A 17,412-nucleotide genomic window follows, 5' to 3' on the forward strand; every position below is an offset into this window, starting at 1 on the left:
ACAATCTATCAACCACACCATGTGACCAGGTCATGGCTCATATAAGGAACAAACGGGCACTAGTTAAGCTCCTGAGGTTAGAGACCTGCCTGTCACAGTCTTTTTAGTTGGACTTCTTTCCTCCAGTTTTCTCCTTTCTCTGTCTCTCTCTCTCTCTCTGTCCTCTGCCTGGTGCTGTCTAAAGTTGCAGCTATGGAATGTTGGTAAGTCTCGCTTGGAATCCCCGACGTTTGTCTCCGCCTGATGAGTTCCCCAGGACTCACTCGCGCACTCATTTTATCATTCCTTCTGTCTCCAGCTTCCCCTCTCTCCACCCTCCTTCAACTCTCTTTCTCACACACACACACACACACACACATTTGATTCAGATTCTGAATCTAGGGCGCTTAAGAATTCACCCCCTGATTTATCAACACTTACTGTAACAGTAAGAAAAGTTATATATGCCCCAAAAAATGTCTTTTTTTTCACAGCAGTACATTGTAGTATTGTCTTTATTGGTGTCTGTGTTCCTAAATTACAGTATAGGTTTCACATTTGTGATTACGGTTACAAACACAGAAAAGAGCACACAGTTTGATATGCAGACAGATGTGAAAGATACACAGACCACACCAAACAGTACACCACACAGATACATGCACAAAGATAAGAGATTGAAATAAGCATGCATAGAGACACAACCAATCACGACAGCCTCCTTTTTCAAACTTGACCTGCCACACTCACAAAGTCTTTAAACGTTACATAATATTACCATTTTAAAATTGATTTGAATCGTTTTGTACTTGAACCTTTTTTACTCCTAGGTGAGTGATGGTTTGGCCACCTCCCATGCTCTTGTTTTGTCCGTCTGATAGGCTAGGTGTCTTTATTGACACAGGGTCCTGCCAATCACAGGCTGGTGCACTATGTTCTGATCTCCTTGCCCTATGGAGCATGCTCACCAACCGCGGGGATAACGGGGGTAGAGTCCATCATAGTGGAACTCACGCCACTGCTCTGTCTTCTCCCGTGTCCTCTCATCCTGCTCTGTGGATGGAGAGAGGAGAAGAAGGGAGCCGAGAGAGGGGAAAGGAAAAGGCTTGAGGGGTTTTTGTTTGTGGCAACCTGCAGAGTGTCGAACGCGGAGGACTAAGAATGTGTATTTCTGTCCTTCATGTGAAACACTTCGGTTGACTTATGTGGGAGAAAACCATTTCCAGAAACACATTGGGCACGAGAACTACCACAAACCCAACACATCCCTACACAGACATGTGGTCAAAGTGTTCAGTGCAGCACACTGTGTGATTACTTTGATTAGACTCTGTGATTACTGCAGATAAATCAAGATGTGGCGTTTACCACTAAGAGGTATAAGGGTCTGAGTTGAACCAAATGGCCACTTATGGTTTTAAACCTCATCTTTGGAACAGAGTTAGTCGGCCTTACCATCGCGCTCCTCTTCCACATAGTTCTCAAACTCGTTCCTCTGTTCGTCATAGTACTCCCTCCTCCTCTCATCAGCTGACAGCCTTACCCTCTGCTCAGCTACGGAGGGGGGGAGGGGGAAAAGAGAGGGAAGCAAGGCAAGATGGAAGAAGGTGTTCTGGTTAGTGAGGTAGAGTGAGATGTGTTGTCTTAGTTACGTCATAAACCTCGAAGATGTTTAGCGCCAAATTTCCAACCTGTCCTCACCTCACACTTTCCTCACGTCACACACTGCAGGCAGTCCACCTCTATCACACAGTGTTTGGGAGAGATACTGTACCTGTTGCTTTATACACACACACACAGGCCGGTACTGTATACATTGGACACTAGCCCTCATTGGGGTACTCATAGACGTTTTAAGGTGACATCACAACATTTTGAGTACACACACACAACAACAACACACATACACTGAATAGTAGGTTGTTTTCTTACAAAACGGTTCAGTGGAATGAGGCTTTGCGGAAAGGAAACTTTCTCAGGTAATAGGCTTACTGGTTGGGTTTGCTCTCTCTCTCTCTCTCTCTCTCTCTCTCTCTCTCTCTCTCTCTCTCTCTCTCTCTCTCTCTCTCTCTCTCTCTCTCTCTCTCTCTGTCTGTCTGTCTGTCTGTCTGTCTGTCTGTCTGTCTGTGTCTGATTAAATTAAATTCAAAGGGATTTATTGGCATGGGAAACATGTTTACATTGCCAAAGAAAGTTCAATGAACACTAAACATTACACTCACAATTTTCAAAGGGATAGACACATTTCAAATGTCATATTATGGCTATGCACAGTGTTATAATGATTATGAAATTAGGGAAAATAAATAAACGTAAATGTGGGTTGTATTTACAATGGTGTTTGTTCTTCACTCGTTGCCCTTTTCTTGTGGCAAACAGGTCACAAATCTCTCTTTCTCTCCCTCTCTCTTTCTCTCTTTCTCTCCCTCTGTCGCTCTGTCTCTCTGTCGTCGTGGCTGCAGACCTCACGTGTCTTACTGTAACCCAGTGACCAAGTTAACAGACCTTTTCATTATCCTCCTCAGGTTTCTTCTCTTTCTTTTCTCTCTCTCATTTCCTCTTGTTGTCTCTCTCTCTGCACTAGAATGGTTAATTGGTCCACACATTCCTGTCTCAGCTCCTGCAGTGCCTTCCCTGCTACCTGCGCATCACTCCCCTAACACGGTCACAACAAAGTCGTATACACCTACACACACATTCATGCACACACACACTTCTCCCCCTTCTCTCTCGTGCACACCTAGCGCCTCAGTGACTGGCTGGCAGGCGATATAAACAGTATTTTGTAACTAAAACTTTCAAGGAATGTGGGCTTATTTTCTCTGACCGGTGGCCCAGAGAGGTGCACTGACAGGGAGCTGGAGCAGACGACAGCCTATCTGTCTCTGGGACTGGCTGAGAGGGACAGAGAGAGAGAGGGAGAGAAGCTGCTCCATACTACCCTGTGACTCCTTTTGCTGCCTCCAGCCAGTGTGTGTGTGTGTGTGTGTGTGTGTGTGTGTGTGTGTGTGTGTGTGTGTGTGTGTGTGTGTGAAACAGATGGCTTCAAATGCTTTTAAGCTTTTGGGGCAGCTGCTAGCGATTCACCTGTGGGTGATTTGGAGTCTTTAGTCTGCCCTCAGAGTTCACAGCCATGACCTCAAACCACACCATCCAACATTTTAATCCACAGACCATCAAATGAATAGACTTTGAGTACACACACACACACCACCAGCCTCTACAGAGTGCTGTAAACCTCCCAAAACAAACTGTCCATAATGGCACTAGCAACTTCAACCACATGCAAACACTACCATCATCAACCCGCATGCCCCCTGTCCTGCCCCTGCCCTGGCTCCATGGTGACGCCCCATAGTGATGGTAAACAGCCTCACCGAGGACCTCCGCCTCATGTTTGGCCGAGCGCCGACTACGCTTTTTGAAGAAATTGGCTGCATCCACCTCGGGCATGAAGACTCGCCGTGCTGACCCTGGGGGCAGAGGGTAGCAGGGAAGGGTCAAAGAGGGCCATTGGGGTCACTCGGGTTGGGGAGGGGGAATGGAACATATGACACTCACCTTTGGGATCTGCAGCTTTTCCCTCTCTTCCATCTACCACCGATGCACTCCGCACCCCGGGGGAGACTGGGAAAGACAGAGGTTTTTGTCAATTTTACACTTGAGCTGATCAGCAAGTCCTCTTTCTAGAAATTCTGCACATGCACCTTTCAGAAAAGGTCTGAAAACATCAAACCTTTGCCATAAAAAAAACGTTTAAAAAGTCACCCTACACCTCCTCTACCATACCCTTCCTTGACCCCCCCACCCCCCCCAGCATGTCAACCCCCTATCGTGGTACTTACGTGTGAGGATGAGGAGGGTGGCGAGCAGAGAAAGAAAGACCAGATGAGTCCAGGACATGATGAAGAATACAGTGAAGCAACGCTGCGAACAGTCAAGTTATGAACTGAGAGAGAGAGGGAGAGGGGAGGGAGGGAGAGGCGAGGGATGGAGAGGGGAGGGAGGGAGAGGGGAGGGAGGGAGAGGGGAGGGAGGGAGGGAGAGGGGAGGGAGGGAGAGGGGAGGGAGGGAGAGGGGAGGGATGGAGAGAGTGGGTGTGAAGAGAAAGAGAGGGAGTTTTGGGGGAGGGGGGACAGCTGGAATTTCATTCGCACAGAGGAGGGGTGAGGAGAGGAGGCATGAAATATAACCTGAGACAGAATCTGTGTTGTCGTTACTGAGAGACACTTAAGAACCCACGAGAAAAATCTGCAGAGTGCAATGAGTTCGAGGCACTTAAAGGATCATTTGAACTTCCAAACAAAATGTTTCACGCAGAAGGAGAGATAGGAGAGAAGGATGAGAGAGTGGGAAGTATAGGAGAAGGAGAGAGCGCGTGAGAAGGAGCAGAGGCAGAGATTGACGTTCATTACACCTCACAAATCATAAGGGTGTCACTGATCTAAGTCGCAGTAGAAGAGCCACACACAGCACAGGGAGTTGAGGAGGATAGTGTGTGTGTGGTCTGCTCCGGGTTACTGATCTGAGGTCAGTTCAGGCCAATGAGGGCACATCTTTCATCACTATCCAATCAGTGACCAGGGTCTCGCTGGAGATGTCAAAGCTGCTTTTGTATCTGTCAGTTTGTACGCGTGAAGATGTGGTGTGTGTTTCGCGTTTTCAACTCTGTTTTTTGCTGCTTGGAAGACTTGTAGACCAGGAGACTCTTAATGAGGAGATGCAGATGGGGATTAAAATGTGTTTGTCTGTGTGTTAACTTGCTGTGTGTGTCCACCTGTTGTATTGTGTGTGTTTTTTGCATACGTTTTCCCCCTGAGGAGAAGCAGGTGTGTGTGTTTCGTGTTGATGCATGCCAGCCGTGACAGACCTGGGCATATGCAAAGCAGCAGAGCCCATTAGCCACTCTGGTATGGATGATCTCAGTACTGTGCATTGCCCCGACGGGCACAGCTCTCATAAGTTACTAACAATGTGCTATGCCCTCCACAGGAGGTTGGTGGCACCTTAAATGGGCTCATAGTAATGGCTGGAGCGGAATATGTGGAATGGTATCAAATACTTGTAACACATGGTTTCCATGTATTTGATGCCCTTCCATTTGCTCCGTTCCAGACACCATTATGAGCCGTCCTCTCCTTAGCAGCCTCCACTGACATTACCCTCATATGAACTCACACAATTTATTCACACACAAATGGTAAGTCTTACAAATGATCACTGTAATTCCAGCATCAGTTAGTGAAGTTCCTTCCCTGTAACCTGTTTATGGTCTACTTTCCTTTTTTTCATACCTGGTTTATGACCTTTCACCCCAGGTGTGTGATGGTGTGTGACCCTTGCAGTGAGTGTGTTGCATAGGAGAAGGTGAGTTTTTTTGTTGTACCTCTCTCACACATACACACACACACACACACACACAGGTACGATTGGCAAGCAGGCAAACTAAATGTGCTATCGTGAGAATGATTGTTGAGATATCTCCACTTAATAACGAAATAGATTCACTGCTGCTATCAAAGTCCTTCCTCCTCCCCTTCTTCCTCCTCTCTCTCCTCCTCCTTTCCCTGTCCTCCTCCTCTTCTCTCCTCTCCTCCTCTTCTCTCCTCCTCTCATCCTTCCCTTCCTCTTCCTCCTCCTCTCCCTCTCCTCCTCCTCATCCTTTCCCTGTCCTCCTTCTCTTCTCTTTTCTCCTCCCCTTCTATCCCCCTCTCCTCCTCTTCTCTCCTCCTGCTCCTCCTCCACACCCTCCTCCTGTCCTCTCCTCTTCCTCCTCTTTTTCTCCTCTCCTCTTCCTCCTTCTCCCCTTCCTCTTCCTCTCCTCCTCCTCATGTCCTCCTTCTCTCATCTTCCTCCTCTTCTCTTCTCTCCTCTCCTGACCCGCCTCCTCCTCCACCTCCTCTCCTCCTCTTCTCTTTTTCAACAAGTGCTACATTACGTGTCAATGACGTCAGACAGTGTTATCCAAGTGCTTTGAAATGTGTATGTCCCATATATATGAGATCTTAGAAGGCTTAGCTTACATGTCTCTTGTATGTTTTTTTATATATAATACATGTAACATTTCTGTTGTCTAAATGTTAACCACCCATGGAAGTCAGATTTTGCAATTATCTTCTATGAATCTTGTTAGTGTATTTGCTGCCATATGTATTACTGACAAGTTCCAGGTAGAACAGATAAGAATCTCGTTAAATTATTTTATATCTTTTCCATGTGGGGAAGTGGTGATGCAGCCAGTCAAGATGCTCTCAAATGGTGCAGCTGTATAACCTTTTGGGGATCTGAGGACCCATGCCAAATCTTTTCAGCCTCCTGAGGGGGAAGAGCTGAATAACTTTTTACTGTTTCACATTCAAGCTTCAAGGTGAAGTTCAGCTTTTTTTCTTCTTTCCTCTAAAAGGAATCTACCTTCAGTATCTATGTAGCCACAATAATGACAAACAGCCAGACCACCTCCACAAATACTGCAGAAGTCATCATCCAGTTTACAAACGCAATAACTCCACCTTGAGGACTGTTCATGCATTTACATAAACACATGCAGTTGTCTATGTGCTGGAAAAATCAAGAAGAGCTCTCTTTAAGATTCTCTCAATAGGAAACTGGGCAGAGAAGTCTGTCCTTGGCTTCTGTTTATCTGAGTGAATGAGTGCCTTAGAGACGTGTGTGTGTGTGTGTGTGTGTGTGTGTGTGTGTGTGTGTGTGTGTGTGTGTGTGTGTGTGTGTGTGTGTGTGTGTGTGTGTGTGTGTGTGTGTGTGTGTGTGTGTGTGTGTGTGTGTGTGTGTGTGTGTGTGTGTGTGTGTGTGTGTGATCATGAAAAGAGTATGAGGTTTGTGGGTATTGATTTTGACACTGAATTACATGTGTAAAGTTGGTAGGATATCATGTATGGTGTCTGTGATTAAACGGTAGACTTAAGGGTTTCCCCTTTACTCTGAATGGAATGGCTGTTCTCCTTTCCATGACACACAGACGCGCGTGGCACGGCACGGCACGGCACACACACGCAGCCCTTAGGTGTTTTCTTTGGTTCCACAGGAGAGGTACCAGCCCTAGTCAGGAAACATCTCAGCCTCCGTTTGAAAACACAGGGGAAACACTCGCCAACACACAGGAACTCTCTTTCCTTCGCACATACGTAGATCCTATCACTTGCCTGGTATCCAGACTGGTGCTGTATATGGAAATTGGACTTGGATGCTATCCATCTTAATTGTAATGCTCTTTCTCTGTCTTTAAATTGTCCTTTTTGTTCCACCCACCCCACCCCCCACTATTCTAAGAACTCTACCTCCCCCCAACACTGTGTCTGGATCTGGGACAAGGTGGGACACTGGGATTGTACGTGTCTCCAAGGTGATGGAGATTTCACAGAGCTTTAGCCGCTGAATATTCATGAGGCCTGGGGCTGGGGGGAGGAGCTGGCTGGGAGTGTGTCTGGAAAGCAGATTGGGTCGAGGGGGAAGGGGAAGTTTAGGTAAAACACATCAGATTTAGGGGATCAAGAATGGTCTCCGAGGTGGTGTGTGTGTCTGGGATGTGGCACAAAGGAGTGAGGAAACCAAAAGAGCATCTCACCCTCCTCATTAGAATCTCACCCTCCTCATTAGAATCTCACCCTCATTAGAATCTCACCCTCCTCATTAGAATCTCACCCTCAATCTCAGCCTTAACAATCTCACCCTCAATCTCAGCCTTAACAATCTCACCCTATTGTCAGTTACATCGACAATAATGAAAGGAAATCACATAAACTCATTTTCAAACCATTTTTAAACACAAGTACTCATTACAAACTCATTAAAAGCAGCATAGATTTGATTGTTAAGGCGGTGATGTAAAATACACCTAGGATTCTGTTATATTGAGGCATCAAGGTTACTGGTATTTCATGGTGGACTGGTCTACAAAGTGTACTAAAACACACCCATATTCATAACAGCAATAGCCTGCTATTAACCTTCATCCACTCATCTCTCTCATACACACTCTCTTTCTCCCAGTCTATCACGCTCTCTCTCTCTCTCTCTCTCTCTCTCTCACACATTCTATCTCTGCTCCTCTCACTTCAGTCCACCACACAGTAAGTACTTTATTGTTAGGCAGAAGATGATTACTTCAATCAATGTTTAACTGTGCAATTAACATCCATTTAGTTTAATATGTTGAACACACCCAGAAAACATCCCTGACTGGACTCTTGGACACTCTCTCTCGCCCAATGAATAAATGACTCCTGTCACTGAGACTCAGTTTATTGGCTGGTGGATTTGTCAACTTTTTTCAATCTCCTTTGATTGGTAGGTTGTTAGTGGTGAGTGACCGTCACACTGCGGTGGGCGGGCTCTCTCACAGACAGACAGTGTTAGACACAGCACACTGTTACACACAGTTTATTAACAATGTGTTTGATGTATACTGTGTCACTCCTGCAGAGATGTGATGTACCTTGAATGTGGCGTCATCAACAGCATATTTGCTTGCTGTGATCTCGTACACCTCCTGCCCTATGTTCTCCTGGGTGGTTCCCCTCACGTCAACGTAGTAGCAGTTAGCTCCGGCATAGTGGCAGGAGATGGCCTACACCCACACACACACAAAACACACACTTCCATGATTTATGGATCCTAGAATGGTTAGGTATATATGGCTTCCAGAGTGTTTTTCAGTGGTGAGTGTGTTACCTTGCGGAAGCCCTGCTTCTGGTTCATTTCAGATCCATGGATCAATAGAGGGTGGAAGAACACTGTGTCTCCTTTCTCCATCTCCAGGTGCACCCTGGGATGATTTGGATCGTAGTCACGGACACCGTGGTACATCTTATTGACCCCGCCCCGAGGAAGAGGAAAGGGAAGTGATGTCACAAGATCAAGTGGGGGTAGTCATGCTTGTTGAGGAAGCAGCTGTGTGTGTACTACCTTCCACTCTGGGTGGTCGTGTTCTTTGAGGGTGCCATGGTGAGAACCAGGAAGGACCACCAGGGAGTGAACCTTCTCCACGGCGGTCCAGGACCACACAATACGGTCCGCCGGACAGAATGGAAAATAATGCAGGTCCTGGTGCATGGAGTGACGAGATGTCCTATTACCTGAGCTAGATCACACACACACACACAAATAAACATACATTAAATAGACAGGCTCCCTGTTTTCACTCTCTCAAAGGTGTGTCTATGTGTGTCTTTCTGGATAAGGGTCAGTGTTAGGGGTTGAGGGTCAGGGGTTAGAGTTTAGACCTGTGTCTGGGGGCTTGTTGATCAGCATGGTGTGCATGGCCATGATGTTGGCCCAGTGAAACACTCCACATAATAGTGCTCAGATGGTGCCGGAAGAAATGGAAACCGTTTTACAGGCGCCTAACCAATTGTGCTATTTTGTGTTTGTTTTTTCGTGTTATTTGTAACTTATTTTGTACATAATGTTTCTGCCACCGTATCTTACGGCAAAAATAGATTCTGGATATCAAGACAGCGATCACTCACATCAGATCAGCCAAAGATTTTTCTTCAAAAAGCAGGACACACAGGATGTACTTCAGACACTCGACAAGGCCAATATCCCCGTCATTGGCAGGAGAAAGAGACGCAGGTATAGAGGACACAGGGCGGGGTGCCTTGTAAGGATCCACCGACGACGAGTGGGAATTCTGCCCTTTCCATCAATATTACTTGCCGACGTACAATCATTTGACAATAAATTAGACGAGGTATGATCATGAATATCCTACCAACGGGACATTAAAAAGCGTAATATCTTATGTTTCACCGAATCGTGGCTGAGTGATGACATGGATAACATTCAGCTGGCATGATATACCCTGCACCGGCTAGATAAAACGAGGGGAGGCGGTCTGTGTATATTTGTAAACAACAGCTGGCGCATGAAATTTAAGGAAGTCTCTAGATTTTGCTCACCTGAGTATCTCATGATAAGCTGTAGACCAAACTATTTGCCAAGACAGTTTTCATCTATATTTTTCGTGGCTGTTTATTTACCACCACAGACGGATGCTGGCACTAAGACCGCACTCAGTCAGCTGTATAAGGAAATAAGCAAACAGGAAAACGCCCACCCAGGTTGGCACTCCTACTGGCCGGGGACAGTGGAGGAAAAATGAATTCAGTCTTACCTAATTTCTATCAGCATGTTAAATATGCAACCAGAGGGAAAAAACTCTAGACCACCTTAACACCACACACAGAGACGCATACAAAGCTCTCATTTGGCAAATCTGACCATAATTCCATCCTCCTGATTCCTGTTTACGAGCGAAAACTAAAGCAGGAAGCACAAGTGACTCGGTCAATAAATAAGTGGTCAGATGACGCAGATGCTAAGCTACACCACATCAGTCACTGGCTTCATAAATAAGTGCATCGATGACTTCATCCCCACAGTGACTGTACGTACATACCCCAACCAGAAGCCATGGATTACAGGCAACATCCTCACTGAACTAAAGGTTACAGTGCATTGCGAAAGTATTTGGCCCCCTTGAACTTTGCGACCTTTTTCCACATTTCAGGCTTCAAACATAAAGATATAAAACTGTATTTTGTTGTGAAGAATCAACAACAAGTGGGACACAATCGTGAAGTTTAACAACATTTATTGGATATTTCAAACTTTTTTAACAAATCAAAAACTGAAAAATTGGGCGTGCAAAATTATTCAGCCCCCTTAAGTTAATACTTTGTAGGGCCACCTTTTGCTGCGATTACAGCTGTAAGTCGCTTGGGGTATGTCTCTATCAGTTTTGCACATCGAGAGACTGAAATTTTTTCCCATTCCTCCTTGCAAAACAGCTCGAGCTCAGTGAGGTTGGATGGAGAGCATTTGTGAACAGCAGTTTTCAGTTCTTTCCACAGATTCTCGATTGGATTCAGGTCTGGACTTTGACTTGGCCATTCTAACACCTGGATATGTTTATTTTTGAACCATTCCATTGTAGATTTTGCTTTATGTTTTGGATCATTGTCTTGTTGAAAGACAAATCTCCGTCCCAGTCTCAGGTCTTTTGCAGACTCTTCCAGAATGGTCCTGTATTTGGCTCCATCCATCTTCCCATCAATTTTAACCATCTTCCCTGTCCCTGCTGAAGAAAAGCAGGCCCAAACCATGATGCTGCCACCACCATGTTTGACAGTGGGGATGGTGTGTTCAGGGTGATGAGCTGTGTTGCTTTTACGCCAAACATAACGTTTTGCATTGTTGCCAAAAAGTTCAATTTTGGTTTCATCTGACCAGAGCACCTTCTTCCACATGTTTGGTGTGTCTCCCAGGTGGCTTGTGGCAAACTTTAAACAACACTTTTTATGGATATCTTTAAGAAATGGCTTTCTTCTTGCCACTCTTCCATAAAGGCCAGATTTGTGCAATATACGACTGATTGTTGTCCTATGGACAGAGTCTCCCACCTCAGCTGTAGATCTCTGCAGTTCATCCAGAGTGATCATGGGCCTCTTGGCTGCATCTCTGATCAGTCTTCTCCTTGTATGAGCTGAAAGTTTAGAGGGACGGCCAGGTTTTGGTAGATTTGCAGTGGTCTGATGCTCCTTCCATTTCAATATTATCGCTTGCACAGTGCTCCTTGGGATGTTTAAAGCTTGAGAAATATTTTTGTATCCAAATCCGGCTTGAAACTTCTTCACAACAGTATCTCGGACCTGCCTGGTGTGTTCCTTGTTCTTCATGATGCTCTCTGCGCTTTTGACGGACCTCTGAGACTATCACAGTGCAGGTGCATTTATACGGAGACTTGATTACACACAGGTGGATTGTATTTATCATCATTAGTCATTTAGGTCAACATTGGATCATTCAGAGATCCTCACTGAACTTCTGGAGAAAGTTTGCTGCACTGAAAGTAAAGGGGCTGAATAATTTTGCACGCCCAATTTTTCAGTTTTTGATTTGTTAAAAAAGTTTGAAATATCCTATAAATGTCGTTCCACTTCATGATTGTGTCCCACTTGTTGTTGATTCTTCACAAAAAAATACAGTTTTATATCTTTATGTTTGAAGCCTGAAATGTGGAAAAAGGTTGCAAAGTTCAAGGGGGCCAAATACTTTCGCAAGGCACTGTAGAGCTGCCGCCTTCAAGGAGCGGGACTCTAACCCGGACGCTTATAAGAAATCCTGGTACGCCCTCTGACGAATCATCAAACAGGCAAAGCGCCAATACAGGACTAAAATTGAATCATACTACATCAGCTCCGACGCTCATTGGATGTGGCAGAGCCTGCAAACTATTACAGACTACAAATGGAAGCAACGCTGCGAGCTGCCCAGAGACACGAGCCTACCAGACGAGCTAAATAACTTCTATGCTCGCTTCGAGGCAAGCAACATTGAGGCATACATGAGAGCATCAGCTGTTCTGGACGACTGTGTGATCACGCTCTCCGTAGCCGACGTCAGTAAGACCTTAAAACAGGTCAACAATCACAATGCCGCTGGGCCAGACGGATTACCTGGACGGGTGCTCCGGGCATGTGCTGACCAACTGGCAAGTGTCTTCACTGACATTTTCAATCTGTCACTGATTGAGGCTGTAACACCAACATATTTCAAGCAGACCACCATAGTCCCTGTGCCCAACAACACTAAGGTAACTTGCCTAAATGACTACCGACCCATAGCACTCACGTCTGTAGCCATGAAGTGCTGTGATAGGCTGGTCATGGCTCACATTAACACAATTATCCCAGAAACCCTAGACTCACTCCAATTTGCATACCGCTCAAATAGATCCACAGATGATGCCATCTCTATTGCAGTCCACACTGCCCTTTCCCACCTGGACTAAAGGAACACCTATGTGAGAATGGTATTGTCACGGCTGGCTGAAGGACTGGACCAAGGTGCAGCATGGTAAGCGTACATTTTAACTTTATTTAAAAATGACGCCGACAAAACGAAGAACAACAAAACAACCTAGCTTTGGGCTACGTGCCCTGAACAACTACAAAGTTAACTTCCCACAAAACAGGTGGGGGAAAAGGGTACCTAAGTATGGTTCTCAATCAGAGACAACGATAGACAGCGGCCTCTGATTGAAAACCACACCCGGCCAAACACATAGAAATAGAAAATCATAGAAAAAAGGACATAGAATGCCCACCCTAGTCACACCCTGGCCTAACCAAAATAGAGAATAAAAAGCCTCTCTATGGCCAGGGCGTGACAGGTATTAATTGACTACGGCTCAGCGTTCAACACCATAGTGCCCTCAAAGCTCATCACTAAGCTAAGGATCCTGGGACTAAACACCTCCCTCTGCAACTTGATCCTGGACTTCCTGACAGGCCGCCCCCAGGTGGTAAGGGCAGGTAACAACACATCTGTCACGCTGATCCTCAACACTGGAGCCACTCAAGGGTGCGTGTACAGTCCCCTCCTGTACTCCCTGTTCACCCACGACTGCATGGCCAGGCACGACTCCAACACCATCATTAAGTTTGCAGATGACACGCCTGATCACTGACAACGACGAGACAGCCTATAGGGATGAGGTCAGAGACCTGGCCGGGTGGTGCCAGAATATCAACCTATCCCTCAACGTAATCAAGACAAAGGAGATGATTGTGGACTACAGGAAAAGGAGGACCGAGCACGCCCCCATTCTCATCGACCTGGCTGTAGTGGAGCAGGTTGAGAGCTTCAAGTTCCTTGGCGTCCACATCACTAACAAACTAGAATGGTCCAAACACACCAAGACAGTCGTGAAGAGGGCACGACAAAGCCTATTCCCCCTCAAGAAACTAAAAAGATTTGGCATGGGTCCTCAGATCCTCAAAAGGTTCTACAGCTGCAACATTGAGAGCGGTTGAGTGGTTGCATCACTGCCTGGTACGGCAACTGCTCAGCCTTCGACCGCAAGACACTACAGAGGGTAGTCCATACGGCACCGACCATCACTGGGGCTAAGCTACCTGCCATCCAGGACCTCTATACCAGGTGGTGTCAGAGGAAGGCCCTCAAAATTGTCAAAGCCTCTAGCCACCCCAGTCATAGACTGTTCTCTCTGCTACCACATGGCAAGGGGTACAGAAGCGTCAAGTCTAGGACCAAAAGGCTTCTCAACAGCTTTTACCCCCAAGCCATAAGACTCCTGAACAGCTAATCAAATGGCTACCCGGATTATGCATTGTGTTCCGCCAACCCCTCTTCCACCCTGCTGCTACTCTCTGTTTATTATCTTTGCATGGTCACTTGAACTAATCCTACATATTACCTCAAATAGCCCGACTAACACATGTGCACACGGGTGCACATTGACTCTGTACAGGTACCACCTGTATATTGCCTCGCTACCGTTATTTTTTACTGTTTTTATTTTTATCGAATTTTCTTATCTATTGTTTACCTAATACCTATTTTTCACTTAGAAACTGCACTGTTGGTTAAGGTCTTGTATTCTGCGCATGTGACAAATACACTTTGATTTGATTTGAATGCAGGATCTGAGAACGACAAAGACAAGCAAAATAATAAAGAAATAAAGGAAAGAAAGACTGTAAGAAGAACGTGTGTGTTGAGCTTGTGTGCTTGAGAGTGTGTGTGTGTGTGTGTGTGTGTGTGTGTGTGTGTGTGTGTGTGTGTGTGTGTGTGTGTGTGTGTGTGTGTGTGTGTGTGTGCGTGCGTGCGTGCGTGCGTGCGTGTGTGTGTGTGCGCGCGTGCGTGCGTGTGTGTGAATGAATCCGTCCGTGTCAGCCTGATCACTAGAAATACACTTCGAATTCAGACGTTTGAAAAGGTCCTAAAAACATATGTATGCCTTCCTCGGCGCCCGATGTTCGGGGACGAAGCTCGCTGCTCAGACCACTGTGCTACGGCAGCTCCCAATGCTCTAGCAAGCCGCAATGAATAATTAATCCATCAAATATAGCTGTTAATCCAAAAGATGTCGAATTTCGAAGGGAAACTATGAGATCTGATGCAGTCCGCATGCGTGGGTGTGTGTCCATGCAGTGTGTGTACCTGAGGCAGGCTACAGTAGCGGAATTACTCAGGCTCTTCCTGGAAGTCCTGCAGCTTGGGGATGGCCTTCTGGTCAGGGATGAACTCTGACTTGGCGATGGACATGTCCCTCATCACCACCAGCCCCGGGACCTGCACCTCCCGACGGAATATCCGCTCAAACGCCGCCCTGCCACACACACACACACACACACAAACTCAGTCCTTGTTCAGTGTAGCATCACTAATTAAGCCCAGCTGGTGAAGCCATGTGTCTCTGGTACAGAGGAGCAGTGTTCTAGTGTTCTGCTGGTGAACCATGCTGCATGTGGGGTCAAAGACAGGGGACATACTGAAGCGCTGGTGGAGACAGTCAAGTGAAGTGATCTTCAGGCATTCTTCTCTTCTGTGGTCTTTTTCTACTTTTATCATTGAGCATTCTACGTTAGACGCCTGTTTTTTGTTTATCTAGTGTTTTCCTTTCAGTCACATCTGAGACCTTTTCTGTTGTCTCGCTCATGGTGTGGTGGCCTTACCTGAATCTGTCAATGTGCTCCCCAGACACCAGGCCCTTGATAAGGAGGAAGCCATCCTCCTCATAGGAGATTCTCTGCTCAGTGCTCAGCAGATCATTGTCAAAGGAATACCTGGATACAGCAAGTGAATGACAGTGTGATAAACGCTTATTAGACTCATGTGTTTAGATACAGAGTGATGGTAACTCAAAGTTGAACTACTGAGATGATCTCAGCATTGTGTGATGTGCACAGTAAGTAGGGCAAGGGTCAATACCTGTACTTTTAGACTGTCCTGATATAAGGCCATTGACATGGTCAAAAACAGCTCAAATAGGAGATTGATGTGTCACTTACTGTACCTCAGTGCTTGTGGTTGATAGTAGGCAATGTTTTGGCCAGAGGTAGATGCTTGCTTTATGCAATGAATTAAGGCCATATATGAATTATTTCTTACAACAAAATTGTTATTTGTAGCTATTACACATTTATGTAAGCTATGTTATACCTTTAATTATAACAACAAATTAAATTGTGAATAAGCTATAGCCTAATAGTTAGACTATACAAGCGGGCCTTTTACGCATTCATAGGCTATAAGATAATGTAGTTTATATGCATAAATGAACACATTTACAGAAAATAAATACATTTTGCAATGTTACAGTTCCACTCCCAATGCTCAGTTTGCTCTGAAAAAGCCTGACAATTACAGTAAAACAGTTGAAAAGGATACAACAAAAGAAGATGGTCGATCGAGATGATTCACAACCACTTTCAGTCTGTCTGCCGCTCCAGACATTTTGCAAGAATATATGTTTTATTGTGTATTCCCTTCGATGCGCAGACAGCCATATGCCCACTGTTATGTAGACCTATGCTGCTGGTGTAGGCTACTCTCCAACTAGGTCAAGGTTCACAAGTGAGAATGTCACACCCTGATCTGTTTCACCTGTCTTGTGATTGTCTCCACCCCCCTCCAGGTGTCACCCATCTTCCCCATTATCCTCTGTGTATTTATACCTGTGTTCTCTGTTTGTCTGTTGCCAGTTTGTTTTGTTTGTAGAACCTTCCAGCGTTTCCCCTTGCTCCTGTCTTGGTTCCTGCTTTCTAGGTTTTCCCGGTTTTGACCCTTCTGCCTGCCCTGACCCTGAGCTTGCCTGCTGTCCTGCACCTTTGCCCCACTACTCTGAATTACCGACCTCTGCCTGACCTGACCCTGACTGCCATCCTATACCTTTGCCCCTGTTGTTGTAATAAACATTGTTACTTTGACAGTCTGCATCTGGGTCTTACCTTAAACGTGATAGAGAAGGACATTGACAGATGCGCGCACACACACACACGTTTGTTGTACTTTTCTTTTGGGGTAAGAACAATTGAGTCCCATTCAATATCCTATTTTCCCTTACATCTAACCCTTAACCTAACCCTTACCTTAATACTAAAAATAAAAATAAAACTAACCCTAAACTGAACCCTAATTGTAACCCTTTTGGTCCCCACAAGGTTAGTAAAACCAAACACACACACACTATTAATTGAATGGAAGCTTTCCCTCATTTCAGCCTGGCCGCAGAGCTCATTTCAGTCATGGTCAACAACAAAAACAAACAAGGAAACAAATAATTGGACACAAAACACTAAATACCACTCCTCAATCCTGTCCGATGGCAACCATCCGCATATGCCCACAAGACATGAGAGAATAAAAGAAAACAGAGCATCTTTGTGACAAACTTACAAAACATGCAACAGATATAGCCTAATAATTGAATGAACTATTATGGGACATAAATCAACAGATATAGCCTAAATATTGAATGGACTATTATGGGACAGAGATCAACAGATATAGCCTAAATATTGAATGGACTATTAGGGGACAGAGATCAACAGATATAGCCTTAATATTGAATAAACTATTAGGGGACAGAAATCAACAGGCGCAGAC

At 45.5% G+C, this 17,412-nt stretch overlaps 2 protein-coding genes and 1 long non-coding RNA gene across 3 annotated transcripts; all 3 read right to left on the minus strand.

The window, feature by feature from the left end:
• Positions 1-476: 476 nt before the first annotated feature.
• Positions 477-4,197, minus strand: LOC110519772 (putative cartilage matrix-associated protein). Its single transcript, XM_036957467.2, has 5 exons — positions 3,825-4,197; positions 3,541-3,606; positions 3,357-3,452; positions 1,435-1,533; positions 477-1,032 (listed from the first exon to the last, which is right to left on the minus strand). The coding sequence occupies exons 1-5, from the start codon at positions 3,880-3,882 to the stop codon at positions 944-946; spliced, it is 408 nt and encodes a 135-aa protein (XP_036813362.2). The 5' UTR covers positions 3,883-4,197; the 3' UTR covers positions 477-943.
• A 3,541-nt stretch (positions 4,198-7,738) lies between these two features.
• Positions 7,739-8,802, minus strand: LOC149973010 (uncharacterized). The gene is made up of 2 exons (XR_016490209.1): positions 8,668-8,802; positions 7,739-8,563 (listed from the first exon to the last, which is right to left on the minus strand). It is a non-coding gene; the product is annotated as an uncharacterized LOC149973010 (long non-coding RNA).
• Positions 8,803-14,303: 5,501 nt separating this feature from the next.
• Positions 14,304-16,688, minus strand: LOC110500146 (phytanoyl-CoA dioxygenase, peroxisomal-like). Its single transcript, XM_090215000.1, has 3 exons — positions 16,672-16,688; positions 15,480-15,590; positions 14,304-15,133 (listed from the first exon to the last, which is right to left on the minus strand). Exons 1-3 carry the CDS (start codon positions 16,686-16,688, stop codon positions 14,989-14,991), a joined length of 273 nt encoding a protein of 90 aa, XP_090071126.1. The 3' UTR covers positions 14,304-14,988.
• Positions 16,689-17,412: the final 724 nt, after the last annotated feature.

This window comes from Oncorhynchus mykiss, chromosome 21 (genome assembly GCF_057628025.1).
Source record: "Oncorhynchus mykiss isolate SJ-2025 chromosome 21, ASM5762802v1, whole genome shotgun sequence".
NCBI lineage: Eukaryota > Metazoa > Chordata > Actinopteri > Salmoniformes > Salmonidae > Oncorhynchus > Oncorhynchus mykiss.

Bases quoted from the DNA above. Each gene is read 5' to 3' on its own strand.
- LOC110519772 (XM_036957467.2), bottom strand. From the start codon at position 3,882: ATGTCCTGGACTCATCTGGTCTTTCTTTCTCTGCTCGCCACCCTCCTC. The intron at 3,607-3,824 runs GTAAGTACCACG...TGTCTTTCCCAG, and splicing joins CACCCTCCTCATCCTCACAC to TCTCCCCCGGGGTGCGGAGT. The intron at 1,033-1,434 runs GTAAGGCCGACT...CTCCATCCACAG, and splicing joins TGTGGAAGAGGAGCGCGATG to AGCAGGATGAGAGGACACGG.
- LOC110500146 (XM_090215000.1), bottom strand. The intron at 15,134-15,479 runs GTAAGGCCACCA...TGTGTGTGGCAG, and splicing joins GAGCACATTGACAGATTCAG to GGCGGCGTTTGAGCGGATAT.